Source organism: Sapajus apella, unplaced genomic scaffold, assembly GCF_009761245.1.
Source record: "Sapajus apella isolate SASKATOON/1434 unplaced genomic scaffold, GSC_monkey_1.0 scaffold16, whole genome shotgun sequence".
Classification (NCBI taxonomy): Eukaryota; Metazoa; Chordata; class Mammalia; order Primates; family Cebidae; genus Sapajus; species Sapajus apella.
The window spans coordinates 23,228,146-23,249,461 of NW_022436956.1; the positions used below are offsets into that span (position 1 = coordinate 23,228,146).

At 40.3% G+C, this 21,316-nt stretch overlaps 1 protein-coding gene and 1 long non-coding RNA gene across 13 annotated transcripts in view; both read left to right on the forward strand.

Moving 5' to 3' along the window:
- Window positions 1-18,018, forward strand: part of ALG9 (ALG9 alpha-1,2-mannosyltransferase) — a 91,353-nt gene extending 73,335 nt beyond the window's left edge. For 8 of the 12 annotated variants that reach the window (XM_032285594.1, XM_032285591.1, XM_032285592.1 and 5 more), the window contains 2 exons: window positions 16,144-16,262; window positions 16,570-17,184. In XM_032285594.1, the coding sequence (XP_032141485.1) occupies window positions 16,144-16,262; window positions 16,570-16,666 (216 nt within the window). In that variant the 3' untranslated portion in view covers window positions 16,667-17,184. Of the gene's footprint in view, window positions 1-10,833; window positions 10,917-16,143; window positions 16,377-16,569; window positions 17,185-17,329 lie in introns of those variants that run through there. The other 4 variants (XM_032285593.1, XM_032285604.1, XR_004270932.1 and 1 more) reach the window with 3 other exon arrangements.
- A 132-nt stretch (window positions 18,019-18,150) lies between these two features.
- LOC116556311 lies at window positions 18,151-19,288 on the forward strand. The gene is made up of 2 exons (XR_004270937.1): window positions 18,151-18,952; window positions 19,254-19,288. It is a non-coding gene; the product is annotated as an uncharacterized LOC116556311 (long non-coding RNA).
- The last annotated feature ends 2,028 nt before the right edge of the window (window positions 19,289-21,316 follow it).

Below are 21,316 nucleotides of genomic sequence, written 5' to 3' on the forward strand. Positions count from 1 at the left end.
ATGCTGCTATGAACCTTCTTTGCACATCTTTGTGTAGGGGGTTGGGTTTTAGTTAAGAAAGTTCAACACAGCCTGACGGGACAAAGGAGCTGCAGGTTTCTGCAGGGAAGTGATCTAATGAGTGTGACCTTACGTTGCTAAGGAGGGAAGTTGGGGGAAAGTATTCGGAGAGTGAGAGACAATGAAAGAAGGCAGGATCTTGGTAGGTGTTCAAAACATTGCCAGAATTGGGGTAGTAATAGGAGACAGCTGGAAAGATAGATGCAGCAGTGATGGAAGTTTTTAGCATCACACGTGTACCTTGGTACCTGGCTTGTTATTTGTTATAGTATTTAGGGTGGGGCTCTATTGTGTCTTTATTTTTGAGTTGAGAAAACTGTGACAACATGAGACCAGAGCCCCAGCTCTGAGGGGACAGCAGATCTCAAACAACCTTCCTGGTAACTGGGGAATGCCTTCAGAGGATTTTCATTTCCCATAAATTGTGCTCAGGGCATGATTTTCACAACCACCTGTTGAGAAAGAAAGAACCATTTGGGATAAGAGCCAAAGAGGTACAGTCCATGTGCCAAGTATGTTGAAGACGGCATGGGGTTTGAAGACTTGTGAATTTAATCTTGGCCACTTTCTGTTCGTACCTTTCTGATTCCAAAATTAACATATCAGTAAAATAGATAACTATTTTATGTACTTTCTGGGATTGTCATGTTATAAGAATGAAATGCGATTGAATATATGAAAGTCTGTTTACATTCTAAAGCATTATATAGAAATGTTAGGCTTTTTAATTAATTAGCAGGCTGTCTAGGGTTCCAGAATTATGCTGATTTTCTTTACATTTATCTTCCTCAGCATTTTCTAGTATGTATTGATCTAACTGCAAAAACTGCAGGATCCTACAGTCAGTTTTGCCACAGCAGTTTATATCTGTCAGCACCATGACATCTCATGTTGCTGACTTGGGGCCAATTAAGGTAGACCTTACTGTCAGACCCTGTGTGCCTCTGAGCTGTCACTCTGAGGTGGTGCATGAAATGCTTTTATGAGCATAATCTTGAAATGCCTTCAGACCTATTTACTGGAGCAATTAAAGTTCCTCTGTCATCTTGAAACAATGGTTTTTGTACTTTAGCAATTTATATATTAAGGAGAAATAATGGTCCATTCGCATATAATGGTCACTTATGTCTTAGACCCTAGATAAGATGGCTGCTGCAGACCTAACTATTCTTTAGCTCTTTCTGAGAAAAGGAAAAGGTTTTAATAAGCCTATGGCACACAGGCACTTGATCTGTTTAGAAATGTAAGTAGGTTAATTTCTCAAATGTAAGTTCCTAAAATCTAAACCTGCTTTCTTTATTGTTTATTTCTCTGAGATCATTTCTTCTTTCTTCCATTGTCTGTCTGTCCACCCATCATCCATCTAGTCAGCAAATATTTATTGAACACTGCCGGGCACTGTGATAGATCGTAGGTAGACAAGGATAAACAACAGTACGTACCAGGTCCCTGTTGTCTTGGACCTTACAATACAATGATGAGGCTGACCTTAAACAAATAGCCACACAAATCAATATATAATTACAAAATGTGTTATGTGCTTTAACAGGAAAGTACGGGGTGTTACAAGAGGAGTGAGCAGTGGGGAGACACCTGGAGTTTTCCTGGTATGTCCTTAAGTCAGCTGGTTAGGCAGGTTTGGAGATCAGAAAGTTTTTACTGAGTATCTATTATGTCCTTATTATGGAGTTAAATGCTTTAAAGCACATAAAAGAAGTAATTAGACACAGACTTTTCCCTTGAATAACTTAAAATTTTTGTAGGAAGACCTACACATATGAAGGCAACTTGAAGATAGCGTTAAGACCATAGAGGTACTAAATTGTGTGCTAGAATGTTAAAGAAAGGAGGGACCTGTCGACGTTAGAGTACACTTGGAAGACTTCCTGAAGGAGGGGGTGCTTGAGGTGAAGAAAAGTAGGATTAAATAAGTACTGGTAGTGAGGAGGGAAGAATCACTTATTTAATTCAGGAAGCAATTATGAATAAAAATGCAAAGATCTAAAATGCCTATTAGATGAAGGTCCCAAAGTCAGCATCAAAAAATTCTATTTACCTCTTTGGCTGGTTTGAATTTGCTTTTATGTAAGGTAATCTATAATGTATCATCTACATCAGAAGTCTTGAATGTAAAAGCAGTGCTGTCCTGGATACATTGAAATATATGGTCATCTTGCTTTAATGTAACCAGCATAAAAAGAATTGTTCCAAAAAGCAGGATGGGAGAAAGAAGTATATAGATATAGTTTCTTTGCTTCACAGTCCATTTACTATGTGGATTTGCCCATAGTTTACTTAACTTGCTGACATTCTTTGTTATTGTAGCCTAGATTGGGCCTCAGATGTCTGAAAGAGAAGCAATCAGGATAGTTTGAAGGCAGCACCAGCATGTTTTTTGTTTTTTTGTTTTTAAAAAGGAATCATGGCTGGGCACGGTGGCTCATGCCTGTAATCCCAGCACTTTGGGAGGCCAAAGCAGGTGGGTCATGAGGTCAGGAATTCAAGACCGTCCTGACCAACATGGTAAAACCCTGTCTCTACCAAAAAAATACAAAAAATTAGCTAGGCATGGTGATGCATGCCTATAATCCCAGCTACTCAGGAGGCTGAGGCAGGAGAATCACTTCAACTGGGAGGTAGTGGTTGCAGTGAGCTGTGATCGTGCCACTGTACTCCAGTCTGGGCAACAGAGTGAGACTCTGTCTCAGAGAAAAAGAAAAAGGAATCATACTGTGAGTTATATGTAATTGGAGTTTCCACTTGAGGGAGTTGCAACCTGAAGATTATTGGGACAATTTTGTGATTGGGGCAAATTTAGGAATTCCACATGTCTATGAATGTGTGAAGAAGCCTGTTTTCTGTTGAAGCTGTTGCAAGATAGGCAATATCCTTATTGTTGGACTAATGGAGAAGTACTTACTAAATAAGCCTAACTGGTATTAGACCATTTGAGAGAATGACAGCCCAGATGTTCGTTCACTTCTTTTCCTAATTGGCTTCTTCTTTGCCTTATTAGAGGCCTACAAACCCCAGGCTCCATTAGTTTGAGACAAGATCCAGGCATAAGATGTTAATCACCATGTTCTAGTTGCTGCTCACACAACTAGTACCAGAGCTGCAACTTCCATTCCCTGATTTTGCCATGTCTGTCTGGCTAATTTTATAAAGGTTTATCAAACTCTCAGGATATGGATTCTAAACTATTTAACAATATTACTTTTTAGACCAGACACATTTGTTACTCTGTGGTCATCTCATATTACATACTTTCTAAATTAAAAGAGAATTTTTTTTTCTTTGAAGCATGATATAATTGCTGCATAAATAAAATAGCTGACAAGTGGGCAGATGTAATAATGCCTACTCTGAGAGTCCCCAGAGAGGAGTGAAGGGAGAGTGTTGCAGTAAATCACCAGCTCAATGGTGGGTGCCTTTCTAAGTGTGCTGAGAGTGTTTGGTTGTGGGAGTCTGGTGGGAAATGCCTCAGGTGGGATGTTAGAGCTGGCTTCATGAGCAGCAGGGCCTGTTTGTAGCTTTGGAAACAAGTTGGGAGGCTCTGCCAGTGGTTTGCACAGCCACTTTCCACCCACTGTTTCCTCCTTCATTTTAGGTCCCTTTTTGTCTTGCTTGCTTTGCTTTCACCTTTAGTTTGGGGATTGTGAGATTTTATTTTTCTCTATATTTTTCTTTTTGAAACAGAGTCTCACTCTGTTGACCAGGCTGGAGTGCAGTGATGCAATCTCTGTTCACTGCAACCTCTACCTCCCAGGCTCGAGCCATCCTCCCATCACAGCCTCCTAGGTAGGTGGGACTACAGGCATGCACTACTATACCTAACTGATTTTTATATTTTTTGTAGAGACAGGGTTTCACCATGTTGGCCAGGCAATTACAGATGAAGAGTAAATAAAAATAAGGAGTTAGATGTTGAAAACTTAAGCTGGTGTGGTAGGAGAGGGGCCTTTTCTAGTCAAAGGGGCTGTACAGCAGCAAGTTGGGGACTGTGCTAATAACATATACTGCCTATTATGTTCTTTCAGTGCCTAGCATAGGATTCTCAGTGGCCACTGAACTTCAGCTGCTCTGGGGACTTTATTAAGACCATGGCTTTCCTTTTAGCTTCTAAGAGGTGAACCCAGCAGCTATGAGGCCTAAAGAGTCCATGGCACTTATATATTCATTATTCATTATTGTCCTATGTTGGAGAGAGTAATCTGGTTGAAGGGAGCCAGTACTTAGCTTCAGCATAAGCAGAGCTATTTCTCTCTGGAAGATAAGACCATTGGAGTGATCACTATACTGTAAAGGGCAAATTAGCCAGAAGCATTTGTTCCAGTTATTGCTGTATAACAGTCATCCATACTTAGTGGCATAAAAATGACAACAGTTGATTATTGTTTTTCTCATGGTTCTAGGAGTTGATGGGCTCAACTAGCCAGTTCTTACTCAGGGTCTCTAATGCATTAGCCATCAAATAATGGCTGGGGCTGGGGGCATCTGAGCGGCATTCTCACTGATCTGTCTGGATGCTGGCTCTTGGCTAGATCTCAGCTGGGGCTGTCAGCCATAACACCTATCTATGTCTTCTCTATGTGGCCTGGGCGTCCTTATAGTATAGTGGCTGACTTCCAAGAGTCAGCATCTAAAGACCTGGATAGTTTTTTATGACCTAGCCTTGGAAATCACACAGTACTACTTCCTTCTCATTCTGTTAGTTGGCATCAAGCCAATTGAATAGTTCATGCTCAAGGGGAAAATAATTAGACTTCCCCTGTTGATGGGAGGAGTGTCAAAGAAGTATGGACATGCTTTAAAGCCACTACATATCTTTTAATACCATTTCCATACATGTTGGATAATCTTTGAAACTTTACTTTTTAAAGATGATTTCTTACAAAAGAGACATATGGTGCACACAATAGTCAGTAGTCCAGCAGTCTGTTTCCATCTGCAGCTTCTTATTACCCAGGTGGAAGGGGAAACTCCACTCCATGGCAGAATTTGGTTGCAGGCCAAGAGTTTGACATGTTTCAGATGGTGCTTCCCTCTTTGGGTAGAATTAGTTCTCCCTTCTAAGCAGTAATTGAAGTATTTTTGTTTTTTCCCTATATGTCAATCATGGTGGTACCTTTAGCATCCTCAGTGAGACCAAGAATACTGAGAAACAGTAAGGAAGAAGAGACCAGAGTTTCTATACTTTTGTATTTACCAACTTTTATTCTCTTATAGTTTCTGTTTCACTATCAGTTTTTGGCTTTTCCTCTTCTTGTTCTCCCAGGATACTTTCCTGAGACCCTTCATCTGGCAGAGCTATCCCAGGCCAGATTTGGCTTCAAAACACATGGTGGTTTGCCATAATTCAGCTGCTTCATCATTAAGATCTGCTGAAATTTTAAGGAGAATAAACCTTTTTTCATTTTTCCAAAGCTTAGAGAGTCTGCTTTCCATTGTTGTGAAATGAGTTCTCTAGAAAGAATCCATTTACAGACTATCTGTTCTCTAAGTCCATGCCATAGAGACTTGCCGGTTTGAAGAGCATATAATGTGTTTTAGGACCACCACTGCTTTTAGATGGCTTAGCCTAAGCAGGTGGCATCATCAGAAGTCTTTGTTCTAAGTTCCTTGAGGGGTAGAACCACATTACATGTTGATTCTCTACAACTCCTAGCATATTATAGACTCTTAGAAAATATGTATTGATGATTTTATGTATTTCACATTCTTAAAACTGGATTTATACTAGAGTAAATAGAAAAAAGCTGGTATAAGGTTTCCTTCAGAAGCTTCTGATGCCCTTATTTGGTAAAATAAAGATCATTAAATTTTTTTAAAGCATAATCACTGTTTATTTCATCTCTGTAAAGCTTGCCAGAATCATTTGCTTATGTGACCCCTAATTCTTCTTCTGTTTGTCATGTAAAAGAAGCCCAAATGAGGATCCAAAGAGCAGGGACAAAAACTCTCTAGAACATTGGCATCTTCTCCTCAGGAATGATGAATGGCGCATATAGTATCTTTATCTCTAAGTAGCTGTCAGGGAAAAAGACTGGTGAAGAGCATTTCTCCAGCAAGCTTGAGGGGACTGAGGTCAGAAAATGGCCAGTTGCCTAATAGCATGTTCCCCCAGTTCCTCATTCTGAATATTTGCTAAAGGTGACTGATCAAAAGGTTATGATTTTATGCCAGATGGTGGCCAAGGCCACAAATCAGTGGAATGATTCACTCTGTATACCAGTCTCACAATGCCATGATTTCAATTTGTGCCTCAGCAAACTTCCTAGTCATTACACATAATGGATTTTTGGAGGTTGCTCCAGATAGTAAAAATCATGAATATTCATTGAACATGCCTGCTAAAAGTAAAATATTATACTGGTCACATGGATAATGCTGATTCAGCAAATTCTGTCTAAACGGCCATCTGTGGGGTATATTGCCATTATACAATTATGTGACCTTTTGCGGTATACTTTTTTTGTCAACATGTCTTCCATGCCGCACTTGTACTCTGACATCCCATGAGCCACCACAGCCCCCCAACTCCCCACTCTAGACTTCTACTTTGCTCTGCCCCACCTAATGGCTTTAGGACTGAATTGCTTAGGAAGAGAACAGAAAAAATAACATTAGCTTATTTTTGATATTTCCTTTTCCTTGTGGAAGATGAACATTGTAAGAAGGGTGGGAGGTAAACCAGATGCTCTGGTTTAAGAGTCAGAGCACAGGCATTCATTCATTCACAAACAATTTATTGAGTCCTTTCTGTGGCACTTTCCCGAAAACTAGAAATAGAGCAGTTAGATAAAGTTCCATCCTCAAGGGACTAGTGGAGTATAACATACAGCATGGAACTCCTCTTTTGTATAACAGGGTTGTAAGTTACCTTTGCATTAGGTGCCATTAGAATAATGTCTCTCTCCACATTTCCTTTTAAAAACTATTAAATAACAGTCACATTTTTGTTCCATACCAGCTTTTTGAGATGTTCTTAAATTGCTTGATATGGAACTATATGTTGACTATCACTAAGTCTTGAAGGAATTCTGAGATTCTCTTCAGAACTGAAGATAGCTGCAAAAGGCAAGTTCTGCACTGAAGGTTGCAGTTGCAGAAAATCTCTCACTGAAGAGTGAGCTAAATGCAAGAGAGAAAGAAACTAGCTCGAAAAAGCTACAACTGGAAAGACAACTGGCAGTGGGCTTAGATTACAGGTTTACAGGGGATATTAATGGTTGGATGGATGGATGGATGATGGGATAGATGGATGGATGTAACAAAGAAAGAGAGGAGAGGAGAAGATAAGAGAGGAGAAAGAAGACAGGACAAGACCTGGGCCAATCATGGTGGTTCATGCCTGCAGTCCCACTACTTTGGGAGGCTGAGGCCACAGGATTGCTTGAAGCTTTAAGACCATCCTGGGCAACATAGTGAGACTCTGTTTCTGTTAATATTAAAGATAATAAATTAGCTAGGTGTGAAGGCACATACCTGTAGTCCCATCTACTCTGGAGACAGATCAGGGAGAATCACTTGAACCCAGGAGGTTGAGCCTGCAGTGATCTATGATCATGCCACTGCACTCCAGCCTGGGCAACAAAGCTAGATCCTGTCTTTTAAAAAAAGAAAGAAAACCTGGATACTAGGATGTTTTCTTTTAAATTGAAAAATTGACCTAGCGTTTCCATTTGTGCCTGCTGAACTGGTGACATCATGGACTGGCAGCCAGTCATTCACTGACGTCAGCAAGAGCAGATTTAAATCTCCACAGCAGAATGCTCTTCAGCCCTCATAAATAGAGCTGGTAATTGAATTAGAAAACATTCTGAGCCATGAGCTAATTATACTTTGCAGGCAATTGCTTTGTCCAGTTCTGTTTCATCCTTGAATCACTTGAGTGACTTTCTCGCTGGGAGGGGAAGTATTTCAGTTTCCATGATAGAGGCACATATTTATGTCTCCCTAAATCGTGCTACCTGTGCTGCCCTAGGGCAGTAATTTGGCATTTCGCTTTATTACAGACATTATTGTATGAGTTTTGATAAGCATTAGTTTTGTCTGTGATTCGGTTTGATCTTTGTTTCCATGTGTATAAATGTGTGGACACACATGTTATTCCAATGCACAGCTGCTCTTTCCTTTTACAAAGGCAAATTACCAATCTGATTTCCTTTTTTCAGCAACAATACAATATAATAAATTCAAAATGCCCACATTATGCTTAGTATATTAAAGCTATTGATGATAAAATAATCTAAAATAGCAGCTGGAATGTTAGAAATGAAGAATTCAAGCCAGCTTCTTCTTTTGGTTAAAGAAAAAAAGTCACAGGCTGTGTGCAGTGACTCATACCTGTAATCCCAGCACTTTGAGAGGCCAAGGTGGGAGGATCATTTGAGCTCAGGAGTTTGAGATTAGCCTGTGCGACATAATATCACCCTGTCTCTACAAAAAGACAAAAAATTAGCTGGGAATGGTGGCATACACCTTGGTCCCAGCTACTCAGGAGGCTAAAGTGGGAGGATCACTTGAACCCTGGAGGTCAAGGCTGCAATGAGCTGGGATCACACTACTACACTCCAGCCCAGGTGGAAGAGTGAGACCCTGTCTCAAAAGAAAAAAAATTGCAGAATATTCCCATCCCAGCTTAGAGGTGAGAATGGGCCTAAGCATATATTGGCTGCTTTCTCATTCCATCTTCTAGAAGAGATTAGTTAGTGACTTTGTGTGTTATAGATAGATAATGCTATTAAAGATAATCTGCAGGAGAAAAGGAGGTTTGCCTTCTAAAGGACTTTTTTTTTTTTTTCCAGTGCCATACTCTGATGTTAAATAGATCCTTCTTAGCTTTTGCTTCTATGTAATTCTCGCCTTTTTTGTAGTTTTGTGTTCTGGCGTAACTAGAAATGCCTCCTTATTTCCTGAATGTATTATTTAGAACTTGATGCTGAATTTCTTGTGATTATACACTGAGGGAGCTTGGCAAATCAGGGTATTTCTTGAATGTCTTCATGTAGCTAAGTCAGACCCATGTTTGTCCTTAGAAAGATGGCTATTCCAAACCACAAATTCACTTGGACTTTGAATTCCTTATTGAGAGTAGGAGGAACCATCATTGTGTTCCTGGCATTCAGCCCATTCCTTGACATGGAGCTCATTCACTTGTGGTTAAACTAAATTGAATTAAACTCATATCTGTGTAATACCCTTCCCTCACTTTCTTCAGCAGTCCATCCCTTCATCCTTCCTTCCATCCATCCAACATTTGTTTTTCAAAATTTACTATATGCCAGGCACGTATTAGCGGATAAAACAGGTGTGGCCCCTAGAATTTGAGTGTGTTTCGGGGGGACGGCAGACCAATAAACAGTTAACCAACAGATAAATAGTACAGATTGTGAAGCGTATAATGAAGAAACACACAGGAGCGCTGAGAAAAAAGAAGTGAGAGGTGGAAACCTAGGATTGTTGGAAGACCTCTCAAAAGAGGTAACTTTGGTTTATGGGTTTTTTTTTTTTTTCTGAGATGGAGTGTCACCCAGGCTGTAGTGCAGTGCACAATCTTGGCTCACTGCAACCTCCACCTCCTGAGTTCAAGTGATTCTCTTGCCCGAGTAACTGGGATTATAGGCGCCCACCACCATGCCTGGCTAATTTTGTATTTTTAGCAGAGACAGGGTTTCACCATGTTGGCCAGGCTGGTCCCGAACTCCTGACCTCAAGTGATCCACCTGCTTGGGCCTCCTAAAGTGCTGGGATTACAGGCATGAGCCACTGTGCCAGGCCAAAGGATGTAACTTTTAAGCTGAGACATGAAAAATGAAATGGACTCAGTTATGAGAAAAACAGGGTGGAAGAGTGTTCCTGGCTGAGGTGACAGCATCTGCAAAGGCTCTAAGGTAGGAGGAGCTTGTATTTTTGAAGAACTGAAATTAAGCCGATGTGGCCTGAGTGTAGAGATCCGGGAGGAAGATGGCACAAGGTGAAGTAGGACAATTAAGCAAGGGCTAGATCTCCTAGGGCTTTGCAGGCAGTGAGAAAGAGTTTGAGATTTATTCAGTCCACCTTTAGTTGCTGCTGAATGGGCAGAGTATTTAACCTGAAATGCCTGTAGATTTGGTTATAGTTAGACAAGTTGCTTTTCCTGCTTAGTGTACCTTGGAATATTGGATGGATAAAATGAAATGATGTACTACATATTTATTAAATACTGCTTATACACCTACCTACCCAGCCCTCAGCATTTGACCTCCCGTCTGAATGTTTGTATTATCACTTTGAACTTCTGTATCAGCTGTTTAGAATTTAGCATATGCTAAGTTATGATGATGTATCATTCATAATCTGTTTCTACCTAATTAGCTTGTTAGCCCTTTGAGAACAGAGACTTGTATATCTTCAGAGCCAGCACACAAATGCTTACATATGGTAGGCACATTGATTTTTTTTGTTTGTTTTGTGGCTTTTGTTTGGAAAATCGAGGGTTCCCTTTATTTAAATATTTGTCTACTGGTTTAAACATATTATTATAAGTAATAAATTTATCTACTTTTACATATATTTGAAATTTTCTATTATAGCAAATGGAAAACCACATAGATTGTTTGTAAAGCCGGCAAATAAATAACATGGTGTAAAGTACAAAGTAAAAGTCCTCTGCTGTATCATAGGGACTGCATAATTTTTGTTTTAATTGATACTGCTAAAAATGGCTTTCGAAGTGGCCAAGCAGGTTTACACTTTCCCTGGCAATATCTGTTTCCTAATTCCTCATAGGTGTTTGATGCTGTCAGGCTTTTTAACTTTTGCAGACCTGATTATTGAAAGTTATGTCTAGTCTTGCATTTCCCTGATTCCTGGTAAGATTGGATATTTTTTCATGTTTATCAACCATTTGCATTTCTCTTCTGTATTTATGTCTTCTGTCATTTTTTTCTGTTGAATTGTCTTATTGATCACAGCAACAGTTTATATAGTCTAGATGAAATCGTCTGGTACATATATTGCAAACATTTTGTCCCAATCTCTTTTATTTTCACCTTTGTTTTATCTTGCCTTTTGAACTCTACAATAATCATGGTAGTCCTTCTTCTATTTCAGTCCAGCCAGTTATTTTTTTATTTTTTATTTTTTAGAAAAGCGGTTTTGCTATGTTTTCCCCAGGTTGGCCTTGAACTCCTGGGCCCAAGCAATTCTTTCACGTACCCAGGATTACAGGAGCAAACCACAACACCTGCCTAGTCAGTGTTTTATTTTGTTTTGTTTTTGAGACAGATTCTTACTCTGTTACCCAGGCTGGAGTGCAGTGGCGCAGTCTTGGCTCTCTGCAAGCTCCACCTCCCAGGTTCAAGCAGTTCTCCTCCCTCAGCCTCCCGAGTGGCACCCACCACCATGCCCAGCTAATATTTGTATTTTTAGTAGAGACAGGGTTTCACCACGTTGGCCAGGCTGGCCTTGAACTCCTGACCTCAAGTGAGCCATTGCGCCCAAGCAACTAGTCATTGTTTTTGATGATGAAACATCCCATGTAAAGACCAAGATCTTTTTTTTTTTTAATTCTTTTTTCTCTCTCTCTTTTATTCATACCTGGTGATCAGGAAATTTATTTTTCCAAATCCTGAATGGAATCAGACCAAGATCATTTTCTGACAATTTCAGAAATATCTCAGTCCAATGGACCCTCTATGTTTTCTATATTTTCAAGTTATTTTATAGGCTGGGCATGGTGGCTTATGCCTGTAATTCCAGCACTTTGGGAGGCCAAGACAGAAGGATTGTATGAGCCTGGGAGTTCAGGACAAGTCTGGGAAATATAGTGAGACTTATCTGTATGAAAAAATTTTTAAAAATTAGCCGGGTGTGGTGTTATGCACCTGTGGTCTTAGTTACTTAGGAAGCTGAGGTAGAACCATTGCTTGAGCCCGAGAGGTCGAAGCTGCAGTGAGCCGAGATTATGCCACTGCACTCCAGCCTAGGCCACAGAATGAGACCCTATCTCAAAAAAAAAAAAAAAAAAAAAAAAATTCATCATCATCTGTATACTTCGTTATATTCTTCCATCTATATTCTACCTTTGTATATCTGCCTTTAGCATTTGTCCACTTATGAACTGTATCAAGTAAAATTTGACATACAAATATCATAAAAGATGAAAGAATATAGTTACATGTCATTTGAGCATAACACTGTGATCCATGGTCTTATTATAAAACATTACATGATAAAGTCTTTCTTGCTGAATGACTGACTATACAAGAATACCTTATTTCCCTTTTGTCCTTAGAAATATATTGTTCGCTCATCAGTTCTTGAATTTGAGGAAATTCATCTAGTGTATTGTCATATGAAGACTCTTAGTCTGAAATTTTGCTTGTAAGATCAGTTTCACTATCATCATTAGGTCTGGATGCCTGCTCTTCGCCTCTTTGTATTCATCTTCCGATTTGTCTAAGAATCATGAAATATCTTCCTCTGTCCATTTTCTTCTCATTAACAGTAACTTAAAAATGTTGGATTCTGAATTATGTTCAATGAAAGTTAAATGCAGACTACAAATATAGTGTCTCCAATCATTTATACCTTATTTAAAAATGACACAATATTTTGGGCAATGCCATAAAAAAAAAAAAGGAAGGATAATGCAATCATGATTACTTATTTTACAATTGCATTTTTAAAACATTGTTGTAAATAATTTAAGATATAGAAAAAAATAGGATTACCAAGATCCTGTAATGTACCTTAGATTTATAAAAAGTGGGCCCTTATGGTAATTACAAGATAGAATGAGTTTTATTCTATTTTTAAATCTAAGGCCAGGCATGGTGGCGCATGCCTGTAATCCTAACACTTTGGGAGGCTGAGGCAGCCTCAAGCCCAAGAGTTCAAGGCCAGCCAGGACAACATAATGAAATCCCATCTCTATGAAAAATAAAAAGTTAGCCAGGCACACTTGTAGCCCAGGTACTTAGGAAACCGAGGCAGGAGGATTGCTTGAGCTCAGGAGGTCGAGGCTGCAGTGAACTATAATCGTGCCATTGTACTCTAGCTTGGGCAACAGAGCAAGACCCTGTCTCAAAATAAATAAATAAAAATATAATTTATCTTTGTTCTTTGGGAGACTCTAAAAAGAATCAAATTATGAACTAGCAATTCTCCCAAGTAGTAAGGAATTGCTACAAAAAGAAAGTAAAACCCTGGGACAGGAGAGGTGGCTCATGCCTGTAATCTCAGCACTTTGGGAGACCAAGGCAGTAGGACTGCTTGAGCCTAGGAGTTCAAGGCCAGCCTGGGCAAAATAGTAAGACCCTGTCTCTTGGGGAAAAAAAAAGAAAGTCAAACACTAAAATTGGGTCCAGTGGACCCTGAGGTTATACCAAGGACTGAGTTGACCAAAAATATACAATGACTATATTAATGAAACTTTTATTGTAGAGTCAACCAGAATAGAAATTATACTTGTTAGTTTTATACTTTTTTTTTTTTTTTTACTAAAGCTTATAGGAGTTTGCTGGACTTTGCATCTTTCTGTTTCTACTCTTCACCCTATTTGTGCAGTATAGATGAAAAGAGTAAATTAACTTTTTTTTTTTTTGAGACGATATCTCACACTGTCACCCAGACTGGAGTCCAGTGGCATGATCACAGCTCACTGTAGCCTCAACCTCCTGGGCATATGCCATACTACCAGCTCAACCTTCAGAATAGCTGGGACTTCAGGTGCGTGCCACCCTGCCACACTAATTTTTTTTTTTTTTTTTTTTTTTTCTGAGGCGGAGTTCTGCTCTTACCACCCGGGATGGACTGTAGTGGTGCAGTCTTGGCTCACTGCAACCTCTGCCTCTCGGGTTCAAGCAGTTCTCCTGCCTCAGCCTCCTGAGTAGCTGGGACTACTACTACAGGCAGGCACTGCCACACCCGGCTAATTTTTTTTTATTTTTAGTAGAGATGGGGTTTCATCATGTTGGCCAGGCCGGCCTGGAACTCCCAACCTCGTTGATCTGCCCATCTCGGCCTCCCAGCTGCCAGGCTAATTTTAAAAAAATTTTTGTAAACACAGGTCTCACTTTGTTGCCCAGGCTAGGCTCAAACTCCTGGGTTCAAGGGATCCTCCCACCTCAGCCTCTCAAAATATTGGGATTACGAGCATGAGCCTCTGTGCCTGGCCATTATCTTCTCCGTGACTAGGGACTTCTTTCTCCTGTTCATTTTATTTGCAGGAGCCTGCTTTGTCTCATGTCTTTTCTCCAAACCTCCATTCTCTATCAAAGCCCTTGATAAAGTTCACTGTTGAAGTGAAGTGAATCTCGCAGAGCACAGGGCACTGCCAGCATCCTAGTTGGGAAGAATCTCTAAGAGGCGTGCATGCCAAGCACAGTATCATTGTGCACAGGCATTGTAGGAGTCTGCCAAATCCAAGGGTAGGCTGCCAGTACAAATGCCACGTTGACATGACATTTACAAGTTTAGAATTTGATAAAGGACTGGCAGTGGAACACCTTCAGATACCTCATTCAGGATGGCAGTAACTAGGCCAGCTTTTGATTTTCAGACTCAGAAATCACAGTCAGGAAGTAATACTCCATAAAGAATTTAAAACTATCACTACAACTTTTTCTAGGAAATGATAAATCCTGTTAGTCTATTCCTGGGATGCATGATAAACCATAATGGCTAAGAGTACAGACTCTCGAGTCAAACCTGGATTTGAATGAGGCCTCTGTCACTTACTCTGTAACCCTGAGCAAGTTTAAGCCTTAATTTCCCATTTATAAAATAGGGATAATAATGCTGCTTTCTCATAGGATTATCAAATGGATTAAATAATATATTTATTCATCTTTTTTTTTAATTTATTTTTGTTGAGATGGAGTCTCACTCTGTCACTCAAGCTGGAGTGCTGTGGCACGATCTCAGCTCACTGCAACCTCTGCCTCCCGAGTCTAGTGATTCTCCTGCCTCAGCCTCCTGAGTAGCTGGGACTACAGGCATGCACGACTACGCCCAGCTAATTTTTTTGTGTTTTTAGTAGAGACGGAGTTTCACCTTATTGGTCAGGCTGGTCTTGAACTCCTAACCTCAAGAGATCCACACCTTGCCTTGGCCTCCCAAAATGCTAGGATTACAGACGTGAGCTACCACGCCCGGCTGTTAATATATTTAAAAGTATATGCACTTTTCACATTCTTCAGAAATTCATGAGAAATTTAGTTTTTCAGTTCTTATATTTCAGTAATAAGTAGATGTATTATAATTTACCAGGGAGATGTCGTCACAACATGAACTTGTGTGTAGACTCTTTCCTTGACTTAGACAATACTGGAACACTATGCATAGGCACCCAGGATGTAGTTTCCCCTCTCCAGGAAAACTTAGAGCTGGAGTCCAGGTCATTTAAATACTTCAAATCTCTACAGTGTCTTAGATGCAGAAACCATTTTGATGTTAAGAATTCATTTCAGGGGTCGGGCGCGGGGGCTCATGCCTGTAATCCCACCACTTTGGGAGGCAGAGGCAGGCGGATCTCGAGGTCAGGAGTTTGAGACCAGCCTGACCAATATGGTGAAATCCCGTCTCTACTAAAAATACAAAAATTAGCCGGGCATGGTGGCTCGCGTCTATAGTCCCAGCTACTCAGGGGGCTGAAGCAGAAGTATCGCTTAAACCCAGGAGCCAGAGGTTGCAGTGAGCCGAGATTGCACCCCTGCACTCCAGCCTGGCGAAAGAGCAAGACTCTGTCTCAAAAAAAAAAAAAAAAATTCATTTCAGCAATAGCAGTCCTTTGATTGACCTGGAATCTTTCTGTGGCACATTCTAATGCAAAATGAAGACCTAGAGCTATTCTGAAGGGTATTCTGAGGGCTTCTTAGGGACAATAATAAATTTTCACATAGGTGACAAGGTACTTGGCCTTAATTAAGTCTTTCACTGTGATCTAGTACCTAAGTAATAGGCTTTTCTGTACCACTTGAATAAAATATAATCCTTACTACAGAGCTTAGTTTATTTCTTTTAATCACTTTTAGTACCATAAGTAAATTCTCCCAAATGATACAATTCTTTTTTTTTTTAACCCTTGTTTTTCAGATCTTCAAAGCTGCTGCGGGCATTCTATGTCCCCTTCCTGTCAGATCAGTATACAGTATATGTAAACTACACCATCCTCAAACCCCGGAAAGCAAAGCAAATCAGGAAGAAAAGTGGAGGTTAGCAACACACCTGTGGCCCCAAAGGACAACCGTCTTGTTAACTAGTGATTCCAGTGACCTGATTCCCTGCAAGTCATCGCCTGTAACATTTGTAATAAAAGTCTTCTGACAGGAATACTGGAATCTGGGTGCTCTGGGCTAGTCAAAGTCTATTTCAAAGTCTAGTCAAAGTCACATTTGCTTCTTGTGTGTGTGTCTGTTCTGCATGTAAACTTTGTGCAGCTAGGCAGAGAAAGGCCCTAAAGCACAGTTAGATATATTGCTCCACATCTCATTGTTTTTCCTCTGTTCAATTATTTACTAGACCGGAGAAGAGCAGAACCAACTTACAGGAAGAATTGAAAATCGTGGGACTGGATGGCTGTGTTAAGCTGTTCTCCACACTCTGGCCTGGCATCTGAGAACTAGCAAGCCTCTCTTAGGCCATATGGGCTTCTCCACCAAAGCTGTTTGGCAGCTCCTAGCAGACCTTCTTGATCAAATCCTCGTGCTGTAAATGAACACAGCCTAGTTGCCAACCCACATGTCCTTTTCACCTGCAGCAAGACTAAGCTTCTATAAAGCACTTCACAGGACTAGGACCCTGTCCTGGAGCTATCTCAGGAAAAAGGTGACCATTTGAGGAACTGTGACCTAATTTTATTATAATGATGCCTGTAATTTTTATTTCCTTTACAATCAACTGTAACTATTTGGTTGTATTTTTATTTTTTGTTTAGTGTTAGCACACTATTTTTTGAATTCTAGACTCCTCTGTGTAAAGATGTCAACAGACCAAACTACAACTGTATAGGATATATTTGGAGAAAATTAATTCTATCAATTGGTAGATTTGGATGACATCACATTTTTAAGTAATGTATTCTGAAGCCATTGCTGAGGAATAAGAATTTTCTTTTTTTTTTTTAAACCACCCCCAGTGAAAAGGACCAGTGTATATTTACAGCACTTATTTTTCAGTTCTGTCTGTTGCGAGGCACATCCTGCATGGGGCACTTCTAGTCAAATAGGCAATGATAAAGACCTAATTAAAATGTACTAAGTATATACTATTATTTTAAAAGCCTTTACAGTCAGTACTGCAGTTTACAAGGCACTTTCATAGCATCTCATTTGATCCTCACAGTCACAACATGTGGTAGACAAGGCAGGGATTTGTATCCCCATTTTACAGATAAGGAAACAGGCTGGGGGGTGGGGAGTGAGGGGAGATAAGCGTAGTTGCCTGAGGTCACACATCCAGTAAGTGATAGAGCTGGGACTGGAACCTAGGTTTCCTCACTCTCATCTATTGCTCTTCCATATTCCTCACTCAACCATGAAAACATTACTTGAAAGGACTGATGAGGTTAACCAGAGACCCAACTGTTATTGTAACTTTCTATTTTAAGGAAGAATTGTATCTGTATTTCTTTGAGTTCTTTGGAGGCTCCAGTCTGCTTGTGTGTTAGACCAGCACAGCAGTGCTGTGAGATGCAGCCTGACCTGTGGCAGGAAAGTAGTGCTTATGTTTGGAAGTCATGTTTTTTTGCAGCCACACAGGATCCAAATATCAGTACTATTCCTGTAGTCAATCTGGGGTCACATTATAGGTGCCTTATTTCCCTAAGGGTAACTGTTTTGAATATCTGCAAATAGGATGAATCTATTTTTCAGAAGTTCTATCTTTCATTTTCTTTTTTTTTTTGAGACAGTTTCATTCTGTCACCCAGGCTGGAGTGCAGTGGCACAATCTTGGCTCACTGCAACCTTTGCCTCCTGGGTTCAAGTGGTTCTCCTGCATCAGCCTCCCAAGTACTTGGGATTACAGATGTGTGCCACCATACTGGCTAATTTATGTATTTTCAGTAGTGTCAGGGTTTTACCATGTTAGTCAGGCTGGTCTTGAACTCCTGACCTCAGGTGATTCACCCACCTTGGCCTCCCAAAGTGCTGGGATTACAGGCATGAGCCAATACACCTAGACTGATCTTTCATTTTTTCAAAGAGAAGGGCATTCTAATAGGAACTGATGCCAAGACAGGAGAAAAGAAGCTATAACAGAAGAAATGGCTAGTTACCGTATTAAAAAGCTCATCTTTGAGATCTCCTCTGCAGGAATATCAGAGACACTGGAGAGGTAATAGGTCTAGACAGTACAGAAGAATAACTGGGGAGTGTGTGAAGATAGAGTGGGCTCCCACTTGCTTGAAAGGTCTCTGGCATTTAATTCTCAATACTTGATTACTGTTTTCCAAAGTAAAATTGGCACATGTGATCTGACTACAGGACAGAGAATTATAGGTGAAACATCTTGCCTTACTTGCAGTAATGGTGTGCTGTTCTTCAGAGTAGCTAAGGCCCTCAGCCCTCTATGTTTTGCACAGGTAAATAAGAATCCAGGAATGGAGGTCCACCTATGATGAGTGGCTTTTTTCTAATCGAAGTAGTATAATGCTGATCTGTTTTATCATCTTGCTTTAAAAAACAAACAACAACAAAAAACCTTAATTATAATATAGCACAAAGGCCAGGATTGATGCAGAGATTCCTTAAAAATAGAAATATCAGTTCCCTATCCCTTTTAAAACCTGATTTTGGATCTCTCTGTTCTATGTATTTCTTTAGCGAGAGCACAATAAATGGCAGAACACTGTACCAAATATTATAGGCAAGGAATATAGAAATGAATGATTTTTGTTGTGAAGGTGTTTTTCTTTTTTGAGATGGAGTTTCGCTCTTGTTACCCAGTCTGGAGTGCAATGGCGCGATCTTGGCTCACCGCAACCTCTGCCTCCTGGGTTCAGGCAATTCTCCTGCCTCAGCCTCCTGAGTAGCCGGGACTACAGGCATGCGCCACCATGCCCAGCTAATTTTTTGTATTTTTAGTAGAGATGGGGTTTCACCATGTTGACCAGGATGGTCTCCATCTCTTGACCTCGTGATCCACCCGCCTTGGCCTCCCAAAGTGCTGGGATTACAGGCGTGAGCCACTGCACCCGGCCGAAGGTGTTTTTCATGTGATATTTTATAAACACATTTTTTAAAATCTTCATCACTTTGTAATATAGGAAGGATAGCTTTGCCTGGGAAAAATAATTTCAAAACACCTGCTCAGAGTAGCATTTCTCCCTCAAAAAATCAGTGTTCAGCCTGAGCTGACTGTTCTTCTTGCCATAATGAGGAAGCGTGCAAGATACTTATTTCTCCATAGACTGTTGAGTATAGAGGGATATGGGACTACAGAGAATTTTTTTTTTCCCCAAGACAGAGTCTTGCTCTGTCGCCTAGGCTAGAGTGCAATGGTGCCATCTTGGCTCACTGCAACCTCTGCCTCCTGGGTTCAAGCAGTTATCCTGCCTCAGACCCCTGAGTAGCTGGGATTACAGGGATGTGCCACCACACCCGGCTAATTTTTGTATTTTTAGTAGAGATGGGGCTTCACCATGTTGACCAGGCTAGTCTCGAAATCCTGACCTCATGATCCGCCTGCCTTGGCCTCCCAAAATTTTGGGATTACAGGCATGAGCAACCGCACCTGGCCCAGATAGTTTTTAATAGCCTTAGATCATAGGCTGAGTGAGGGAGTAGGTGTACTTGGTAAATTCATGGTTCTCTGATTTCTAGCTCTAAAGCAGCCTTATCTGAACCCCCAAATCTTGTGATGCTGAGTACCATTACTGAACCAGTCTGCACGGTAGGCATCTATTATCAAAATTTACCTCCTGACTGGTAGGTGTCATATGATAAGAAAGACAGATTATTTTAATCTTTCGGGATAATCAGAGAAAATTGCAGCCCATACTCTTTATTACTGAATTCAAGTTTGGAAATAGGCCCTTTGTTTTAAATGATGATGGCCTTTATCCCAACCATTTATTTGGGTCATTTTTCCAACTTTGGATTTCTAGGAGAGAACCTTGAAAACCTGACATGATTCTGCAGCGTGAGGTCTGGGGTGACCATTTGGGTAAAGCTCCAATGGCAATCATTTATTGCATTTTGCATTTCCTGGGATTTATTGAAATAATAAATCACTGTGATTATATAGTCTTCTGGCCAGTATCAGGCAGCTCTGCTTTTAATTTGGTTAATTTCATTTTCTCTGAAGAGGGAGAAGAGGCACAATTTAATCTTTGCCTCCACAAGCATATTAAAGCTCATGTGTTAATCAGTGCATTCTTATGCTCTTACATTAAATGCCTTGGATAAATGGATAAATGGACGTGTGCCCAGCTTTAATTTTTTTTTTGCAACAGAAAGATCAGACTTCCCTACGGCATTGTTGGATTTCAGAGGCTCTTTGGTTTATCTGTAAATCTGAATGTTGCCTTTAATTTTGCCAGTCTAGATAACCATGTAATTCATGCTGCAAATGAAATCAGGAAGCAGTAAAGTGTTAAAGCAAAAGTATTGTCCAATTCACTTGTCTTCCTGATCCTTGTACTGTGTCAGTGTTTACATTACATACTTATATTTCCTGTGAAAGAAAAATAAATTGTAGCAGTTTGATTTTCCTTTTCTTAATGTGACATTTTTTCTTTTGCTTTTAAATCTTGGAAATTGGAAACTGAAGGAGCTCAACTCCTTTCTCCCTGACTCCAGCCCTATCCCTCAGTGTGCAGACGTGACTTCTACAGGCCAAATATCCCAGAATGTTTATTGTGAAAACTTTAAAAGAAGACTTTGGGAAACCCGGTGAGGATTAGTTTTATTTTTCCTATGTTAAAACAACACACAATAAGAATTAATACGTGGGCCGGACAGAGTGGCTCACACCTGTAATTGTAGCACTTTGGGAGGCTGAGGTGGACAGATCACCTGAGGTCAGGAGTTTGAGACCAGCCTGACCAACATGTAGAAACCTCATCTCTACTAAAAATACAAAATAGCCAGGCATAGCAGTGCCTGCCTGTAGTCCCAGCTACTTGGGAGGCTGGGCAGGAGAATTGCTTGAACCCGAGAAGCAGGGGTTGCAGTGAGCCAAGATGGTGCCACTGCACTCCAGCCTGGGCAACAAGAGCAAGACTCTGTCTCTAAATAAATAAATAAATAAAATTTTTTTTTAAAAA